The sequence below is a fragment of the Notamacropus eugenii genome, chromosome 6 (genome assembly GCF_028372415.1).
Source record: "Notamacropus eugenii isolate mMacEug1 chromosome 6, mMacEug1.pri_v2, whole genome shotgun sequence".
Lineage (NCBI taxonomy): Eukaryota > Metazoa > Chordata > Mammalia > Diprotodontia > Macropodidae > Notamacropus > Notamacropus eugenii.
The window spans coordinates 156363924-156385836 of NC_092877.1; the positions used below are offsets into that span (position 1 = coordinate 156363924).

A 21913-nucleotide genomic window follows, 5' to 3' on the forward strand; every position below is an offset into this window, starting at 1 on the left:
GTAGGGCCATAAAAGAGTTTAACAACAAAACCAAAATTAGGAATCCAAAGTCTACACAATCCAGTCATGCCTAAAAACACTCGAACTTGCTATCCTGTCTGGACCAGGGATAGACAGGCTTGTCCTTTTTCTCTCAGAGGTTAAGGAGAGAGAGGTGGGTGTGAGTTCATGGCCCAGATACGTTATGGACTGGCATGCTATCTGAACTTTGTTCAAAGAGACCCTACAGCCTCGAATGCCAAAGAAATTAAGGGCTTCTGTGGCAGCAGCCAAAGAACCTGCCTGTGTGAGGCTACAAATAAGAATATCATGCACATACTGAATTAAGCTACAGCCTGCTAGTTTCAGGTGCCTTAAATCCCTTCCCAAAGCCTGGCCAAATAAATGAGGGTTATCTCGAAAGCTTTGGGGCAAAACTGTCTGTGTTAGCTTATATGGACTTGATTCCCCAGGAAAAGTACATTCAAAAGCAAAAACATATTCTCCATTAGGCTTTTTTGTGGTAAGGATTGCAGTGCTGCATGGAGATGGACAAGGGACAGAAATTCTGTACTTAAAGAATTTTTCAATTAAAGTTTGTAGTCCTTCCCAGGTCTCAGGCTTAATCAGATACTGGCTGAGATGGGGGAGCACTTTAGCATCTGTGAGACTAACAATGGCTGGGGTGGCAGAAGTAGCTCTCTCTGGAATTCCAGGGTCCCAAATATTTGGCCTGACTGTCTCCCACACTCTCAAGCAAACCCGGGAAGATATAGTGAACAGAGGCAAAATGGAGATGGGAGGTTTAACTAGAGAAAATTGCCTTCCCAATTTCACCATCAGGTCCCTTCCCAATAAGGGGGCAGGGTCAGAGGAGGGCATAAGGCAGGAGTGTTTAAATAACAGATTCGCAAGTAGGCTGGGGAAGGGGTATGTATGGAGACATTCCTTAATTTCCCCTTCAATGCCTATGACCCGAGGGGTCAGGGGGATGGGTAGGGCCAGAGTGACTGGTTAAAGCAGAGAATTTAGCCATGTTAAAGTGGGTAACCTTACCTTCAGCCTTTGTTTTTGCCCAGGGCTTGGTGAAAGAGGTGGAGAAAGTGGGAGCACTGGAGCACCCAGGCTTTCCCGATGTTCCAAGTATTGAGAAGACTGGAGGACAGGGTACTGGGGGGCAGCTCCACCACTTTTCCCACCTGAGGGACAATCTTTCCTCCAATGTCCCTCCTGGTCACATGGGCATGGTTCCACAGGTGTTGGTTCCTGGGGCTCCCCCTGGGGGGACGCCCTGGAGGGGCACTCCTTGGACCAGTGACCCTCCTTGTGGCAACAAAAGTAGGTTTCCCCACTGCCCAAGTAGCCAGCCTTCCTCCAAGGGGGTGCCCTGGAGGGGTGCTCCCTGGGTCTTTTCCTGGCCAAGGCAGCAGCCAAGAATTGAGCATGCTCCCTGGCCCTAGCCCTTCTCCTTCGTTGTCTTTCCTCTGCTGCAATGAGGTCTCTGTTGTTAAAGACTCCAAAGGCCATCTCCAGTAACTGGGTCTGAGGTGTTTGGGGTCCCGTTGCCAATTTCTGCAGTTTCCTCCTAATATCTGGGGCAGACTGATTAATAAAATACATGCTAAGGATTGCTGCCCCTTCTACGGAGTCAGGATCCAAATTTGTATGCTTTTTAATAGCTTCTACTAGCCAGTTTTGAAAAAGGGCAGGGTTTTCCTTTTCTCCCTGAGTAATTTCCCTAATTTTTTGAAAATTTACTTGTTTTTGAAATGCAGTTTTTAGGCCTTCTAACAGGCAAGTTACCATAAAGTCTCTCTTTTCCCTGTCCTTACTCTTTTGATAGTCCCATCTGGGGTCACTCGTGAGAACAGCAGCTGTTCCTGGGGGGTGTTTTATGGGATTATTGCTAGCCGTACGATCCCCAAACTTTTGGGCATGTTCCCAAATTCTCCTCTTCTCCTCAGTGGTACAACAGACAGAGAAAAGAATATGCAGATCTTTCCAAGAAAGTTCAAATTGTAGGGATATGTCCCTAAAACCCTCAGTAAATGTAGTGGGGTCTTCTGAGTATCTCCCCAGTTTCTCTTTAATCTGGGTGAGATCCAAAAGAGAGAGTGGAACATGTATCCTGGTTGTCCCACTGGGCGGGATAGGTCCTTCTCTCAAGAGAAACAGCCCTGATGGCCCAGTGGGGACAGGGGCTTGTGGAGGAAGATAGGAAGTCCCACTTTTTGTGAGGGAGGGGCTGGGGAATTCCTGCTGAACTGGATTAGGCTGCAGGGCCAGGGGATCTGGCTGGCAAGGGGAAAGATCCGCTGGTACCTGAGAAAGAGTAGGGATCAAAGGAGGAGATGCCCCAGAGAATGCCAGGGAAGTGGGGCCTAAGGCCTGAGTCAATATTGCCCCAGCAAGAAGGGCTGCAGAGGGAGGCACCCAAGCAAGACCTATAGTTGGGGACTGAGGTAGAGTCCCCAAGAAGGGGTGGGTTACAGGCAGTGATACTGTAGAGACTGCCATGGAGGTGGGGCCTGAAGTCTGAATGAATGTTGCCCCAGTGAGAGGGGCTTCAGATGGAGGCACCTCAGCAAGCCCTGTGGCTGGGAACTGAGTGGTGGTTGGGAACGGAGATAGGGGAGGAAGTGAGGCTGAGACCCTACGAGCCATAAACAGGGGGTCATCCAAAACATCCAATTCACCCACATTTCCCTTTTGTGGGGCAGCTCTAGCTACAAGCATCTTACAATTTTTTCTGAGAATGGGGTCCTGAGAAAGTCTGACAAAGGCCCTTATGTAAGGTATTTCTATCCATTTTCCCTTTTGGAGACAATATAATTGTAATTGTAAAATGATATTACATTGTAAAGTCCCAAACATGGGCCACACTTCGTTGTCCTCCAGGTGATACTGAGGCCAAAGTGTGTTGCAAAAGAATGACAGCTTTTTCTTTTTAAGGTCTTTAGAGAAGTCAAATTTTTTCCAATTTTTTAAAGGACTGCCCAAAGGCGAATTCCTTGGAACTGATGAATTTTGACCCATTTCTTTTTTCTTTGGGGCTGGAAGTCCCCTAAAGGGGGGCGTGGAAGTAAGCCTTGAGAAAAAAAACAAGAGGGTAAAAATAGAGTTTTCCCTGATTTCCTTGCACCCAGGAAATCCAGAGAATTGGGCACCCACTTATCTGATGTTTCTCTAACCTTCTAGCACCCAGAAAGTTCAGAGAATTGTCCTTTGGAGGGTATGCCCAGGTCCACAGCCTCAAACACAGCCACTGGACTGACAACCTGAGTCTCTAACTCTCTAGTGCCCAGAAAGTTCAGAGACTTTGCCTGATACTGGGACCTGAAGCCAGGTCCAAAAAACCGCTTCCAAGGTGCTTGGAGAGCAAGTAGGGGATAGAGAGAGGGGGAGGCTTACATACCTTCCAGTTTGAGCAGAAGAACTTGAGATTAGCAGCTTATTTGGATCAGGGAACCATAAATGAAGAGGTTGAGGGGTGATCATGGACCCCAAAATGCCGAGAGTCTGGTTCATGCTCAAATGAATTTGATTCAAGCCTTCTTAAAGCCAAAGAAAACAAAGTTTATTAAGGATTCACCAAATTGGATTGCTTCTTAAGGAGCCTAAGCATTTGTGATGCTTATATTCACAAGCAGGCCAGATAGAATCCCAGCTAGACAGAGTCTGAGCTGGACTGAATCTGAGCCAAAGGTGTTATTTTCTTTAGCATTCTTTGGGTCTCCTTTACCAAGCTGTTGACTCACTTTTCATGATTTTCTTGCATTGCTCTCATTTCTCTTCCCAGTTTTTCTTCCACCTCTCTTACTTGATTTTCAAAATTCTTTTTGAGCTCTTCCATGACCTGAGACCATTGCATATTTATTTTGGAGGTTTTGGATGCTGAAGCCTTGACTTTTATTCCTCTGATGGTATACATTGCTCTTCCTCATCCAAAACGATGGAAGAAAATACCTGTTCACCAAGAAACCTTGGTGGAGTATTATTTTTTTCCTTTTTTGGGCATTTTCTCTGTCAGTTACTTGACTTTTGAGTGCTTTGTCAAGAGGAGGGTATACTCTGGAGAGCTGTAAGTTCTCAGTTCCTCCAAGGTGGCACAATCAAGGGAGAGGATTTTGCTCCTCTCTTGGTCTGCACACTGATCTGGGAGCACTCAAAAACTTTTCTGCCCAGAATCTTCAAGTAGAATTCTCTCTCCACAGCAGCCTCCAGCTCCATCACACCATCCCTCCTTTTCACTCCAGGACCACCTTCAAGGCTGAGATTCAGATCAGTGGCTAAATTTGCCCCAGAGCTTTAGACAAAGGACTCTAAAAGTGGGTGGTGCCACTACAATGGTTGCTGCAAGTGATCTAGACCACGTTCCCTTCTCCTGGGTGAAGGAATTTTTTCACTGACCTTTGAAGCTGCTTTCACATTTGTGGGTTGAGCAATCTGAGATCTGCTGCTGCTGGTGGCTCCCTGAAGCCTGTTCCTTTCCAGGTCCTATTCCTGCCACTCTGCACAGCCCATCCTGGACTGTGCTCCACTCTGTGCTCAGTGTGATAGACCTTTCTTGTCGGCCTTCCAGGTTTTGTTGGGTTAGAAATCTCTTTTGCTCTGTTGTTTCATGGCTTTTGCTGCTCTAGAATTTGTTTAGAGTCTTTTTTTACAAGTATTTTATGGGCTATATTGGGGAGCTTCTACAATCCATCTTTCTACTCTGCCATCTTGCCTCCACTCCCTAGGAAGTCATTTTAGTTGGTCCTTTAGTAAAAAATATTCATAGCATCAGTTCATAGGATAGGTAGTACTACTAGGCAGTTATCTGATCTCAGAATTGAGTAGGAGAAATAGAAGGGGCTTGTGGAAAGTTGTGTGGACCCAAAATAGACAGCAAGTTGCTTCCTTGAAATAAACAAAACCCCCCAAATTTTTTAACTTTATTTTTTTCTGGTAACACTGTATATCTCAGAATAATCAAAGAATCAAAATTTCATGTGAACCAAGAACAATGTAGAGATATATACTTGGGATGATCAGGTAATATCATCAAATAATTATAATCATAATATTTGGAACAAGGATAAGTTAATAGAATACCAAAAATACATGTCAGTGATACCAAAATACAAAACCAGCAATACAACAAAAATTAGCATAGAAGATATCACTAAAAATGTAAAAATAAGAATAGAAAAATGAAGTGGGTTAATGTATCTACTATAAGGGATAAGAGCTGACTCACTTACATTGCACTGGCATTAATAAATATTTAAAGACCTAGAGATTTGTGTATTGGGTAGATCTTCTAAGGAGTACTTATAAATAAGTTTTAAGGAGAGTTCTAAGTAGTTATAAGTTATAATATATTAGTAGTTATACATAATTTACATATAGTTTTATATATGTGTGTGTAAATATATATAAGTAGTTCTATAAGTAGCATAGTATATAAGGAGTTACTTATATGTAGTTATACCTATATAAGTTATCTAGCTGAGTATGGCACAGGGATGGGCTGCAGTCTGCACTGTTGTAATTAGCATGTCTCTGGTCAATCAGGACAGTACCCATGTTTTTATGCTGTGGCCTAGTTACATTATAAATGTGAAGTAGGCACAACATGATATTTTCCAAAGCTAGAAGAAAATAATATCATAACCATGCCAGATATAGAAAATTCTGCAGGTTTTTCCCCCTGAAGATGATAATAATATTAAATTATAAGCCAACCATATGTGATAATCTCTCTCTGTTTCTCTGTCTTTGTCTCTCCTTAATTCTCTCCATTTCTCTCTGTATATCTCTGTCTCTCTATTTTTCTGTCTTCCTCTCTCTCTGTCCCTCTGGTTCTATTTTTCTGTCTCTTTCAGTTTGTCTGTCTCTCTTCATCTCTATTTTTTCTGTCTCTGTCTGCCTCTATCTCTCTTTATCTGTCTTTGTCTCTCTCTTTCATACACACACACACACACACACACACACACAAACCCACACTCACATGCAGTATGCATGTGTACCACCATGTACATTGCTGAGTCTGAATCTATGATTTCATTAGTAAAGGGAATTTCCAGGAAAGAAACCCCCTTTCCAGGACAGATTGTTACCTACTCTACCACTTACAGTTGCTTCCTTCCATGAGAATGTTGAGTGATTTGCCCAGGATCAAACAGATGGTATGTGTCACACCCAGGTCTTCGTGATTCCAAATCTAGCTCCCTATTCCCTAATAAGTGGGTGCTCACTGGGACAGCAAGCACGCAAGAGTGGGAAGGAGAGAGCTCAAATGATATAGTGAGACAAAAAGAAATGGGAAAGAGAATTTGTTCCATGATTCATAGCTATATGGTATCATCAGAAGTCTCCGAATAATTTCCTTATGTCTAGGTTTATGCAGAGAACTGAGTACTGTAGAATCGATACTTTAGAATTGTGGTCCTGGAGAAGACTTTTGAGAATCCTTTGGACAGTAAGGAACGCAAATCAAACCATACTTAAAGAAATTAATTCAGGTTACTCACTAGAAGGTCAAATACTGAAAATGAAATACTTTTCTCATATACTGAGAAGACAGGATTCATTATAAAAGACCCTGACAGTGAGAAAAAGTGAAGGCACAAGAAGAAGGGGACAGCAGAGGATGAGATGAATACATAATGTCTTGAAAACAGCTAATGAAAGCTTGGACAGATTTCAAGAGATATTGTGGTGGGTAGCAGAGCCTTGTGTGCTATGGTCCATAGAGTCACTAAGAATCAGGCATGGCTGAATGACTGAACAACAAAACCAACCAACTTCACCAAAGACAAACAAGGAAAACTATGAAGTAAATGAAACTGTTACCTCCCTTTTTACTGGCTTCTCAATCATCTGTTTTCCACCTATCCTGAGGCTCTCAGTATCCTCCCTTTCTTTTTCCTTTGTCAAAACCTATTCCTAGGAAATGTTCTGAAACTTATTGAAAAAAAGATAAATGACTGATAACATGAAATATAAGCCCCCTCATGGGCATTTTCCATTTTTACATGAATTCACCTGTAAGTTAAAGAATGAAAGACTAAGGAATCATTAAATAGGGAAGTGATAGTTTATGCATCAGTGCCCTCCCAGTTACCTTGGAATAAAAATTGGGAGAGGAGAGCCTGTTCCACATTTGCTCTTTAAGGATACAAATTAAGGACTGGGGTCAAATTCAGACTGCATTCAAGATAGTGTTAGTGACAGACTGTGTCATGGTCAGTGCAGTGTATAGACAAAAACTGAAGAATGTAGGCCTCTTGAGAAATAATTTTTTTCTAGTATAAACAACTACTTCTTAATGAATCTACAAAAAAGTTTCTGTTGCATTTTTTTTAATATTTTGGAAAATTATGTGTTGAAACATATGCATGCCATTCCTGTATTTAATATATATTTACTTAAGGGTTTGAATTTGCATATTCTACAAGCATGCATGTTCTTAATAAATGTTTTTTGATTTGAATTGAATTGTTCTGGCCAAAGGCATTTATCCAATTTCCCCTCATTAAAATGTTCTGTCCTTGATTCATTAACAAATGATATAAGGGCATTCTAGGTATATAGAAAAATACTAATGGGGCAAGAGAACTTTATGAGACTTTCACTAAGGTTTAGAAAAATGAATTTCATATGGAAGAAAATTTATTAAACTATATGCACAGGTAGGGTACTTTCTTGTATATAGTACTGTGAACTTCATATGAGAAAAATAATTTTTAATTCTAGTGAAGCTAGTTTACAGAATCTTTGAATCTCAAGTCTAGAAGAAACCTTGGAGGCTATCTTATCCTATCTATACATTTTTTTCAGTACAATTTATTCATTTTCAGTTTTCAACATCCTCTTCCACAAGATTTTGAATTCCAAAATTTCTACCTATCCATCCCTTTCCCCTGCCAAAGAACAGCATGCACCCCAACCACACCTTTGCCCAAACTGCCCTCCCTTCTATCAGTGTCCCCCTTCTCCCATCCCTCTCCCATCTATTTTCCTGTAGGGCAAGACAAATTTTTGTACCCTATTGCCTGTATAACTTATTTTCCAGTTGCATGTAACAACAATTTTTAACATTACTTTTTAAAGCTTTGAGTTCCACATTTTCTCCTTTCCTCCCTCCCCATCCACCCTCATTGAGAAACCAAGTGATTCGATATAGGCCATACATATATGCCAAAAAACTTCCGTAACAGTCATGTTGTGAAAGACTAGCCACATTTCCCTCTATCCTATCTTGTCCTGCCCTCCATTTATTCCATTCTCTCCCCTGACCTGTCCCCGCACAATAGTGTTTGATTCTCATTTCCCCAATCTAGAGTCCCTTCTATTATTCTTCCTCTCCTATCCCATCCCACCCTGCTTTACTGCAGGTAAAGATAGATTTCCATACCCAGTTGAATGTTTATTATTCCCTCCTTAAGCCAAATCCAATGAGAGTAAGTCTCACTTATTTCCTCTCACTTCCCACCTCTTCCCCTCCATTGTAAAAACTTTCTCGCTTCTTTCATGGGAGATGCTTTAATGAACTCTACCTCTACCTTTTTCTTTCTTCAAGTATATTCCTTTCAACACTTAATTTTATTTTTTAGGTCTCCTCCCCTCATATTCAACTTGCCCTGTGCCCCCTATATATACATGTATATGTGTATATACATATATATGTATACACACACATATATGTATGTGTATATAGTATATATGTATATATAATATATATGTATATGTACACACATACATGAATATCTGGGTGTATGCATATGTATATATATGTGTATATACATCCAAGCATACACATACACACATGCGTATCAATCCATATGTACAACATACACATATACATGAACACATACACCCCTATAAATATATACATATATATACATATACATACATATACATATACATACAGACACATACATTCCCTCTAGCTACCGTAATACTGAGAAAGATCTCTTGAGTTATAAATATCTTTCCATGGAGGAATGTAAACAGTTCATCCTTAATGAGTTTATGGCTTCTCTTTTCTGTTTACCTTTTCATGTTTCTCTTCATTCTTGTATCTGAAAGTCAAATTTTCTATTCAGCTCTGGTATTTTCAATAAGAATGACTGAAAGTCCACTATTTCATTGAAATTCCATTTTTCTCCTGAAATATTATACTCATTTTTTCTGGGTAGTTTATTCTTAGTTTTAATCCTAGCTTCTATGGACTCTGAAATATCATATTCCAAGCCTTCTCATCCCTTAGTGTAGAAGCTGCTAAATCCTATGTTATCCTGATGGTGTTTCCATAATACTTCAATTCTTTCTGGTTGCTTCTAATATTTACTCCTTAACCTGGAATTTCTGCAATTTCGCTACAATATTTCTAGGAGTTTTCCTTTGTGTATCTCTTTCAGGGGGTGAACAGTGGATTCTTTCCATTTCTATAATTTCTTTAAAGGTGATGCAAAGACTCTTTTTTTATCATGATTTTCAGATAGATCAATAAATTTTAAATTATCTCTCCTGGATCTATTTTCCAGCTCAGTTGTTTTTTTCCAATGACATATTTCACACTGTCTTCTATTTATTAATTCTTTTGATTCGGTTTTATACTTTTTGATTTCTCATAGTCATTTGCTTCCATTTGCTCCTTTCGAATTTTTAAGGAATTGTATTCTTCAGTGAGTTTTTTGTCCTCCTTTTCCATTTTTCCAATTCTGCTTTTTAAGGAATTCTTCTCCCCACTGGCTCTTTGCACCTCTTTTGTCATTTCATTTATTCTATTGTTAAAGGTTTTATTTTCTTCAGCATTTTAGGGTCTCCTGTAGTAAGCTGTTGACTCATTTTTCACGATTTTCTTGCATTGCTCTCATTTATCTTCCCATTTTTCATCTACTTCTCTTACTTCATTTTCAAAATTCTTTTTTAGCTTTTCCATGGCTTGAGTACATTGCATATTTTTCTTGGAGCCTTTGGATGTAGAAGCCTTGAACTTGCTGTCTTCCTCCAATTGTATGCTCTGATCTATCTCCATTTGTATGCTTTGATCTTTTTCATCAAAAGAAAATACCTTTTCACCAAGAAAGTAAACTTCTGTAGTCTTATTTTTTCCTCCTTTTGGCCATTTTCTCAGCCAATTGTTTGACCTTGGAGCTCCTTGTTAAGTGGGAGGTGCACTGTCCCAAGTTTCAGGGACTTTGTGCAGCAGCTTTCAAAGGTACCTCCAGGGATATTCTCAGCTACTCCAAAGTGGTATGATCAAAGGAGAGATGTTTATTCCTCTTCTGGCCTGCACCCTGGTCTGTGAGAAACCACAAGTTCTCTTTTCTTCCCTGGAACTATGAGTAGAATTCCCTCTCCACAGCCACCACCAGGTTCACCACACCAGCACTTCTCCTTGACCCACGTCCACCACCCAGAGCTGTGACTCAGATCAGACACTGGATTCTCCCAACATCTATAGGTTGAGAACTCCAGAAGCAGCCTGCTGCAGCAGCAGTGGCTGCCACAGCCCTGGGGCTGGGATTGGCCCTTGGACCAGACCAAGTTCCTCTCTCACCTAGGTGAGAGAAATCTGGAAATCATGGCACAGTGATTCAACATCCTCAGGCCTATTCCTGTCCTTTCTAGACTGCATTCTGCTCTGGGCCAGTATAGTAGACCCCTTCTGTTGCCCTTCCAGATTATCTTGGGCTCTAAATCAGTTTCACTCTGTCATTTTGTCATTTCTGCTGCTCTAGAATTTGTTCACACTCATTTTTACAAGTATTTTGAGGGGTTTGGGTGGAGAGTTCAGACAGGTTCATTCTTCTACCCTGCCATCTTGACGCCACCCCTCTGTCATACCAGGTGGTCATTCAGGTTTGCTTAAAGGTCTTCTAATACTTCTTAAAGGTAACCTAATACTTCCTAAGACAACTTATTCTACGTGTGGATTACTAAAAATGCTAGAATGCTTTTCATAAGATAAAGCCTAAATTGCCTCTTTGCAACTTCTGATCACTGTTCTTACTCTCTGGCCTCTACAGCCAGGCAAAATAAGTGTAATCTAGAATAGATCAGAGGGTTTGCCCTTGGTGACAGCTCTCTGTGCTTTGAAATTCATCCTGGTTTGCTGTTGCTCTCATTATTGAGCATCTCATTATAGCTAGCTGTTCTCCACCATGCTTCACTTTATATCTAGACCATCTTCTCTCCATCTGCCACCTCACATGTACCATTCATATCTCCTCTTTCCAACTCTGGAACCATCATTTAATTGATACTATCATTGCTATAGGAAATGTCATGTTACACTACTTCTCTATGCTCCACTCACCATCCTAATGACTTTCCTTACCAAAACATCACTCCTTGTACACTATTCTTATTTATGTATTGTCTCCTGTATTATAAAGTACTTAACAAAATTTTAAATTAATAAATTTGTGTATGCATTCTTGCGTGCATACATTCGTTTCAAGTGAGAGTTCTGCAGATACATGAAGATAGATATCATATTGCATACTTAATAGGAGCAAAAAAGATTAAAAAGAAGTAGCAAGAATATAAAAGAATAACTATATAGGGAATATCTTAATAGCACTATGGTAATAACCACTATGATGTCGCTACTGATCTAGAAACACACATCTGGCTTACAGCAAGATTAGTGAAAGTGAAATGAATTCTAGTTGAACTATTTAAAGTCCTAAAAGATTATGCTATTTAAGTACTGTACTCAATATGCCAGCAAATTTGGAAAGCTAAACTGTGGCCACTGTATTGGAAAAGATTGGTTTACTTTCCAATCCTAAAGAAGCTGAATTCCAAAGAACATTTAAATTACTGGACAATTTTGCTTATTTCATACCCTAGCAAGGTTGTGCTTAAGATTCTGTAAGCTAGGCTTCAGCAATATGTGGATCAAGAATTACCAGAAATGCAGGCTGGTTTTCAAAGAGGCAGAGGAACAAAAGACCAAATTGCTTGCATTGTTGGATTATGGAGAAAGCAAGGGAGTTCCAGAAAAAAATATATATACATATACATATGTACACACATATATACACATATATACATGTATATATATGCATATTTTTACCTCATTGACTACACTACAGCCTTTGACTTTGTGGATTACAACAAAATGTGACAAATTCTCAAAGCGATGAGGTTCTGAATCATCTTGTCTTCTGAGGAACCTGTCTGTGTGTCAAGAAGCAACATTCAGAATTTAATATGGAACAACTGATTGGAAAATAAATCTGACAAAGCTGTAAATTTCACCCTCTTTATTTAATTTATAAACAGAGTACATCATGAAAAATGCCAGACTGGGCTAACCAAAAGCTAGAATTAAGGTTGCTGGCAGAAACATTAACAATCTCAGCTATATAGACTCAGCATATGATGATGGCAGAAAGTGAAAAAGAATTAAGAAGCCTCTTGAATAGGTTGAAAGAGGAAAGTGTAAAAGCTGGCTTAAAACTTAACATTAAACTTAATATAAATTAAATAATTAAATTAACTGAACAGTTAATTTAAACTAATCAAACATAAATAAACATAAATTGCATAATAAATTAAACAATTAAAATTAAACTTAACATAAAACTTAACATTAAAAATAGCTTAACATTAACAAAAAAGCCCCACTAAGATCATGGGGACTGGTACCATAGTTTCCTGGTAACCACTGGACGCAGTGGCATATTTTATATCCTTGGCCTTAAAGATTGTTATAGATAATGGCTGCAGTCACAAAATTAAGAAAAAGAAGCTTACTCCTTAGAAGGACAACATGGCAAATCTGGACAACATACTTAAAAGTAGAGACATCATCTTGCCAAAAAGGTCTGTATAGTCAAAGTTATGATTTTCTCTTTCCAGTAGCAATGTATGACTGTGAGAGTTAGACTCTAAAGAAAGCTGAATTGCTGAATTGTCATTCTAGAGAAAACTTTTGAGATTCCCTTGGACAGAAAGGAAATCAAATCAGACCATACTTAAAGAAATTAATTCAGACTACTCCTTGGAAGAACAAATACTGAAGTTGAAGCTTAAGTACTTTTGTCACATAATTAAAAGAGAAGACTAATTGGGAAAGACCCTGATGTTTGAAAGACTGAAGGCAAAAGGAGAAGGGGACAACAGAGGATGAAGATTGATCGATAGTGTCATGGAAACAAACAATGAAAACTTGGACAGACTTCAGGAGACAGTGAAGGATAGGAGGGCGTGGCATATTATGGTCATGGGGTCACTAAAAATCAGGCATTACTGAATGAATGAACAACAACAATCATATTTCACCTAACTTGTCTCTTTTTCACCCTGCCCCAATTGCCCTTCTTTAGAAACTCTCTTGTTTATTAATATTTAAAAATTTGAAGGATCTTTCTTTTTATCTTGGGAACTCCCTTTACAAGCCTAACACTTAACAACTACTAATGAGGGAGTCGACCCAGGAATGTTGAAGTTAAGTAAGTTGCACAGGGTTTTACAGATAATGTCAGTAAGAATTTGTATCTAGCTCTCCCAGACTGCAAGCCTAACATTACTTCAACTCCATCCTTTACTTCGCAGTGCCACTCAGCTTACGAATATTCTTCTCAAAATGTGGCATCCAAGTCTGAATCTCATTTTATAGATGTGCTCATGCTATCTACATTAGTAAATATGTTTTACTTTGATGAAAATAGCTAGCATTTACATAGTGCCAGGTTTGCAAAGTACTTTGATAATATTATTTCATCTTCATGACAACTTTTGAATGCGTTCCCATTGTACAGATGAGGAGATTGGGATAGAAGTCCAATTACTTACCTAGATAGCTAGTGTCTGAGCACAGATTTAAACTCAGGTCTTCCTGACTCCAGGTGCAGAGATTTATCCATCGCCTTGCCAATACAAAGAATTTGTATGAGGGAACTCAGTTTAAGGAAGGTCCATCTTGGATCACATCTTAGAGAAATTATTTAGAAAGATATTGGAGGGTTTTTTTCTTGTGTGACCTTGTATGTGTGTGTGTGTGTGTGTGTGTGTGTGTGTGTGTGTGTGTGTTGGTATTTGCTTGTCAGTGTGTCAGTAGGAAGGACATAGGACAGAATTCTTAAAGTTATTGTTAATATCAAAGTATAAAATGCTTTTAAAAATTTTATGAAGCACTAGCTGGTCTCAGCATAGCATACATACTCATCCTTGCATGATGTTTTGTGCACACCTGTCATCATCAATAAGGGGGTCATGCCTCAGTCGTCATCAGAAGATGTTTCATTCAGTTTTTCTCTTAGATATTGTAATGAAATCCTTTAATTTTCAAAGGTTTATGCATATTGAGAAAAAAATTAATATAACTTAAAAATTCAAACACACCTCCTCTACTCCTGAGAGGTTCAAAAGATGTATTCTCAAGTTTAGAAATTTTTATCATTCTTCTGAACAGTTAGTAGAGTGTTTGGCTGGAATTTGGGGGTGGTTACTTGGAAATTTACATAGGAATGTGTCATTTGAGAAAATTTGCTTCCAGATGATGGCAACCAGGATGAGGAAGAGGCTTAGGTCCTGCCATGTAAGTTAGTTGAATAAATGAGAATGTTTGGGGTGGAGAAGAGAAGATTGTGGGAGATGGGACAAGACAGCTGTCCTTAATTATTTGAAAAACTGTCTTATAAGGATAAGACTTATTGTTCTTGGTCTAAGACAAAGGATCTTATTGATTTTGTGTATGCATGTCGTACCTTTTTTGGCAATCAGCTAAAGCCTGTGAGAACCTTCTCACAATAAAATACAAAAGAAATTAATTATATTAAAATAGCTCCCAAAATGGGCAGCTAGATGTTGCTGTGGATATAGCATGGTCTGAGAGTCAGGAGGATTCCTCTTCCCAAGTTCAAACTCAGCTGAAGACATATCATAGCTGTACAACTCTGGGCAAGTCACTTAACACTTTTTGCCCCAGTATCCTCATTTGTAAAATGAGCTGGAGAAGAGAATGGCAAAGCATTCTAATATCTTTGGCAAGAAAACTCCAAATGGGGTCATGGAGACACTACTAAAATGGCATAACAGTTATCAAAATATTTTATTAAAAAGTTTATGAATCCCAGAGACCCTTTATTCCAGGAGATAGAACTAGGAGCATAAGTAGAAGTTGCTTAGTGTAAAAAGTTAACTTTGTAGAAGGAAACATAAATTTTTAATGACTGCATTCCTCTAGTGGGACTTGCAGCCTCAGGAGGTAGTGCATGGGAAGTCTCCAAGCAATGGGTAGATGACCATTTGTTGTAGGAAAGACTTTATTTAATATGGACAGAATTAGTTGACCTCTCATGTTTGAATTTTGTTGAGTCTCTTCTAATGTATTATTAGCAAAAACCAGGAGATGACTTAAGTGTTGCTATAGTCTTAAAAATCCTCTTTCTGCCTGTGATTAGAGTATAACTGCTTCGTTTCCACTTCTCTTTAGTGGTACTGTAAAGACAAGGAGGATTTCTTAGAGTACATGAATCTTAATTTATCTGACCCAGGCACTACACCCCTAACTGTACATATTTCATAGCTTGGTTGTCAACTGATGATGTAAGCCCTTCTGAGCATTTCATTTGGAAAACTGTAAGGTGTGTGCAACTGAAATATTATATCACTTCAAGTAGATTTCTATAAAAAAAGTTTCTTTACATCTGCCTCTTAGAATTTCCCTTCCTCCCCCATGGAATCTAGCTAATTCATATGAATTCCAGTAGCATAAAAGAACATTAAATCTTTGATATTTGTCAGGATTATTAGTAATTTGTTTACTTATTGTTTAGAAAGCAAAATTTAGGAATGTTTTAGTTTAATTCAATAAGTTGAAGATATTTCTTGGAAACTGCTGAACTTCCTTTCAGATTTTTAACATTTTCTTTTATTAGAAAGACATGATATTTCTTTTCTTTTTTTCATGGGTAGGACTATAGGGTTAACATCTTCCTGAGGCAGAAGTGGAATGATCCTCGGCTGAAGCTTCCTAATGATTTTAGGGGCTCAGATGCACTGACAGTGGATCCCACCATGTTCAAGTGTCTATGGAAACCTGACCTATTTTTTGCCAATGAAAAGAGTGCTAATTTTCATGATGTCACACAGGAAAATATCCTCCTTTTTATTTTTCGGGATGGAGATGTCTTAGTTAGTATGAGGTACAGTTCCTTATTATTTTCTTTTAAAATCAGTGGTTAAATTGAGAGATATGGTGAATATCATCTAAGTACTGTATTTATATTTTCAGATTATCTATTACTCTCTCCTGCCCTTTGGATTTGACCTTATTTCCTATGGATACACAACGTTGCAAGATGCAATTGGAAAGCTGTATGTACACAATGTTATGCATGATTTGAATTCATTTAAACATGCCTAAAACAAATAGTTGTATATATCCTCAACATTGTAGAGAATAATTATAAAAATGAATGTTATTAATTACTAACCCTTCATTCATTTTCTTTTGTTTAGGACACATTCATTCTATTTCACTCATCAACATATACTCATTTATTAATGCATAGACAGTTTTATTATCCTGTTATATACTTTTATACCACTGTTGTAGAAACAGGTGTTAAGCTAATTTCTAAGTATTAAATTGTCATTGTAGAGAAGAAAGAAAAACAATTTATGTAATCTCAGAAGGATTATTAATTAATATTTTTATTCTTTAACTGAAGAGGTAGCCTGGCATAGTGGATTGAGAGACGACCTTGAAGCCAGGAAAGTCAGAGTTCAAGTACCATCTCTGACACGTGTTGACTGTCTTACCCTAGACAAGTCTTTTAACCTCTAGGTACTGTCCTGGCAACCCCCTAAATATGTAAGTTCAAAGAAGCTGCTGATCTGTGCTGGTTGAAGGAATTTCCTCACCTGGGAGTTCCCTACACCAAATTAAATTATAGATCTTTCCCTTTCCCCATTCTTTAATTATCAAACACAAGATGAAAATAATTTGAATTTGGAATAGCCATGATGTTGGATACAATTAGGAAATTGTAATGTGAAAACACCTCCAACAAAATAGAATTAATTCCATTCATTAGTTCTATGTTATTTATGAATGATACATGTCTTTGAAGTCACTAAATATTTCAATCAAACAGAAAGTACTACAAGTCACTGCATCATTTCCAGGAATACATGAATGGTTAACGATTTTTTTTCTGCAGTGTATAAAGCATTCTGTTCAATATCATGCATATCTTGGGCAGACAAGATATGTTACAGACTGTGTGTTCAGTGATTATTAAATTTTTCTTTGTAATGTGCTGAAATGGAACTTAAAATTGAGCAATGATTTTTTTCTAACTTTAGAAAAGTTCACCCTGCTATAAAAGGAAAATATCTGCATATGTTTCCAAGACTACAGATTGAGTGTTTGATCCTATTCCCAGATGGACCCAAGGGTAGCCTTGAGTAATCTGTATGTTTGAGAGATGAACAACAGAGTCTTTATATTGTATGTTCTAAGATTATACAGGATCCTTACCTTATGTCAGCTTTGCATATCTTCGCCATCTGTGCTTTAAAATTCTGAAATCATGCTGTCATTAAACAAAATATTCAGAATATACCCATTTATTGGGTTGTTTGGGTTGTATTGTGATAGCTATCCCTATAGAGTTGGGCTTAACTTTGGGTTTCTCAATTAGTGAGTATTTCAATACTTGAACCAGATGATTGATTGACATCTACGGCCTTGCATTTCAGGGAGCAAACTGTGTAACAAGTATTTATCGTATTCATGTCCTCGAAGCAATTTCATTTGAATCTTTTCCCCAGATCTGTCTTCTATAAGTTCATTGGTGACAGTGACCTCACAGATAGTATTTGAACTCAGACATGTAATTTCAATGATATTTTTTTTGCTGTATGTATGAAGAGAAGACACTAATTATGTGCCATAATGAAGCATAACTCTTTTTTAGAACTTGATGATTCTCCACTTGATCTATGCTACTTGGCATGAGAAAAGCATTACTGTAGTTATTCATTAGTTTTTATGCTTATCTATATGGAGATGGAAGAGAAATGAAGACAGACCAAGTGCTGGCCAGTGAAACAGGAACTTCTGGAGCCCTAAGGAGAGTGATAACTGGATAGGATGCTGGTTGTCTTGTCTTTCTGCTTTTCTTGAATACATTTCTTCTAGGAGACTGGGGCTTTTTCACTTAGGCTTCTGTCAAATGAAAAGAGTTCTTTACATGTTATTTTGAAAGGTAGGGAAGTTGAATTTACTGAGTATCAATGAGTATGGAAATATTGAAAATCAAATGTAACCTATTCTGTATTGCTTTTGTTAAAAATTTACTATCTAAGACGGTAAGTTACATTTGAGTTGTAAATTTTTGTTTTTGTAGGAGATTTCCCTGATGAAAATTTTTTGCCTAGAACAAATCTTAAGTTCAGAGCCCGAAGCTCCATGGGTGACTATTATTACAGCAGTTTGCAAATTAACTGGGACAATGTAAAATGTTAATGTATAGAAAACTTTATACACCCCTGACAAACTTTTAATATGTAATCTATCTTTACATTACAACAGTCACTTGTTTTCTGCAATTTGATATAGAATTCATATTTTTTTACAATTTTTTTATTTTTAAAATCATATTTTATCACATCATATGTAAAGTGTATCTTTGATAGTTAATTTTCCCAAATATAGCCTTGATGACAGCATCCAAATTTTTAATGAGTTTTAAATAAGATGAGTTACCAAGCCTTTTTCTCTCACCTAATTTTTTAATTCAATTAGTGAACATCTAGCTTTTCTCCCTGTGTATCTTTTTCTCTCTTCTTTTTTTTGTGACTTCTTTTAAGATCTTCATAACACAATAGATATTTTCCCCAACCTCATGATCTTATTTGACTGTCTATTTTGTTATCTTGAGTTAGAAAGATGACTCATTGTAGTTTCTCCTTCAATTTCCCAATGATTATGTGGTCCAGTTTTTTCTTTGATAGTTGTTGGACAGCATGTGGGAGGAACTGGACCCTCCTTATTTCTCCTACTTGTTTTCTTTGCATAGTCCCTTCTCAGGCCTTTGGAAACTGTTAATCTCCATCTCTTAGATAAATTTCTTAACCCATCATGCCATATAATACAATGTAAGGACTTTTTTTGTAATGTCTCATGTCTATTTAGGAATTTGTATAATTCTGGAATAATTCTGTTCTTCATATGTAAATACATTTCTTCAATTTAATCATTCTCTCATTGTGGATGAGATCCATATGCCACCTATTCACCAAAATTTGATGCAGGCGGGAGGGAAGAGGAATGTTTTACTAAGAAGCATATCTAGATCTTATAGGCTCATCTGGAATGCTTGCAAGAGTTTGATTATAATTTTAAATAAAAAAGTTAGTTTCAGCTTTGAAAATTGCCACTATAAAATCTTCAGACCTACATATTTTATATTATCTTGCCTGTGACAATTATTTTCATAATAATGACTAGCAATACTTTTGTTTTACTATTCTTGTTATAGTGTGTGTTTGCATATATCTTCATGTGTATTTTAAATACCAGTCTTCTCTTTTTTCTTTGAACATTAGGCAGCCTTTGCTGTACTAGAGAGGAATCTATAACAATCTACCTTATTGTTAAATCCCTCTGAAGGTCTTTGCTTGTTTTTTGAAGATTCATTTGACTCTTTTGTGGCAAATATTTGCCAGTGTTTGGTGCTGGGGTTTTTTAAAATTTTGATCATACTTTTCTTTGGTTTTTGTACAAAAGATTCTATTTCATCTTTGACTTGAATGATCCTTAGAATATTTAACTTCCTTACATCACCAGTCACTTCAGTATGCCTAGTGGTTGTTAAAAAGTGCTTGTTAGGAGTGACAACTTTCATGAGATTGTTTTGAGTCATACTTTGCCAGGCCTAGAGGCCTGTGTGGGCTACCCGAGTCTTCTTACCTCACCTCCGAGGTCTTCGGTTGGCCAAAACCGGATGCTCATATGAGAGAAAGGACGTTCCAGAGTCGAACAAGGGTTGAGCTTTATTTCAGGGTCTCGGTTACAAGTGCAGGGGGGTCTTCCTTAGGAGGAAGAGGGGGAGATTTCCTAAGGAGGCTAAGGTCTTAAGGGATTGGAAGTAGAAGTACAAGCGGGGAGAGAGGGGGAGGGGAGAGAGAAGAGAAGCGGAGCCTACTGTCCTCTTGGCTCCTCACGTGCTAAGAGAGCTTTCAGGCTTCCTCAATCCTACTTAACCTTCAGCCGCATAGTTTGCATCTGAATATCGTGCTGTTAGGTAACTAGGTGTGCCCAGATCCGGGACAATCTCGAGGGCGGGGAGATCTCTCTCCCATCACATTTCTCACGGGAAGAGGTGGAATTACTCAAGATAGCTCGGTTCACCTCGATTCCCTGTCGTTTCCTTGGAGGGTCTCGTGAGAGCTCTAAGATTTAGAAGCTCCCACCTTTACCCGCCCGAGACTGTCCACACGGAATTGAGCTTCCAATCCCAACATCTCCCCTTCTCTGTTATGCGCGGAGCGCACCTGGCTCTAGAGCAAACAGTGGCTGGAGGCTGAGTGGATTAGGAAGGCCTTTAGCATATGAGTACCCTACAACAAGACTTCATTCACACAGAAATCTGCAGCTAGCACAACTGACAAAGGGAGGCATCAAATAAAACAAAGATGAAACTAAATGGCTGAGTTACAACAGGGGAAGTGCAATCAACTAATACAGGTGGAAAATTGGTCACCTCCTCCCCCCCCCAAGTGTCTGAGTCTGTGATATCAAAGTCCTCATTCAGCTGGCGAAAAAAGGATGCCTAGATTGAAGGCTGTCAGCGGCAGTGTCTGCGGTTGTGACGAGGGCTGCTTTCTCTCTGGGCAGTAAAGTTAAAGCTGTCAGCAGCAGACTCAGGTGGTGCATGATCCTTCTCCGGGGTCTCCGGGCTCTCCAGGGTCTCCGCCTCCTGCGTCTCCGCCATCTCCGACATCGGTTCCCACCTACGGATCCTTCTAATGGGAATCCATGCATTCCCTTTTCCTGTGGAGACACAAACATACCCTCGACCCCATATTAGTATCTTAAACGGACCTTTCCATTTCCCTGAGGCCATATCCTTTACCATGGCCCATGTGTCTTTATATCCAGCCTGGGTATTACTTTCCTTGCGGGGGTTGTCTTGGAAAAGTCACAAAATGTCTCATAGCTGGAGTAGTATGTGAGTTTCTTGAGACAGCTGTATCAAGCTCTGATTATATTAGGCGATCTCTATCGGAATTGAGCTTCCAATCCCAACAATACTTCAAAAAATAGAATTAAAAACACAAAATAAGGGAACAGTGTGACAGATGTAAAGGGCATGAAATCCAGCTCTCAGCTGATGGAGAACTAACTAAATGCAGCAAATCTAGGTCATATCTAGTTTCATCGGGTCAAGGTTAGATATTTAGAGGCAGTTTAGTATCAGGAGAAGTACATGCCCAACCATTGTGGTCATAAATTGAAACCATATCAAAAATATTATCTGCCCGAAGGAGTTCATACATCATTTTAATGACTTAGTATGTATTCATACACTTTGTAACCTCTATTTAGTATAAGTATAACTTTCTGGCACAACTGAGCTGTGCAAACTCTGGCCTATCATTCTATCTGTCCATCCTTCCCCTGTATTTTCTGAGACAGTTCTAAATTTTAGATGGGAAAGATATTTAGATATTAGGTCCTATAAACAATTCTTTGAAACTTAGGGATGGAAACTTTGAAATTTAGTGGAAGATGATGTTTCCTAGAGTCATTGGTTACATGAACCATCTATGAAATTTTACTTAGTATGTCCCATTTTTTCTTTTGAGAATTCTCTTATGAACACTCTTGATGACATTGAAATATTGCCATTTTTATAAAGCTGGAATCATACCTTTGGAAAAATACTTGTGTGTTCATTCTTTTTTCTAAAGT

At 38.4% G+C, this 21913-nt stretch overlaps 1 protein-coding gene across 1 annotated transcript in view; it reads left to right on the top strand.

Annotated features, from left to right (window-relative positions):
- GLRB (glycine receptor beta) overlaps positions 1 to 21913 on the top strand; it is a 152931-nt gene that overhangs the window by 89652 nt on the left and 41366 nt on the right. Inside the window, exons 5-6 of the mRNA XM_072621352.1 lie at positions 15904 to 16133; positions 16223 to 16305. Coding sequence (XP_072477453.1) covers positions 15904 to 16133; positions 16223 to 16305 — 313 coding nt within the window. The remainder of the gene's footprint in view (positions 1 to 15903; positions 16134 to 16222; positions 16306 to 21913) is intronic.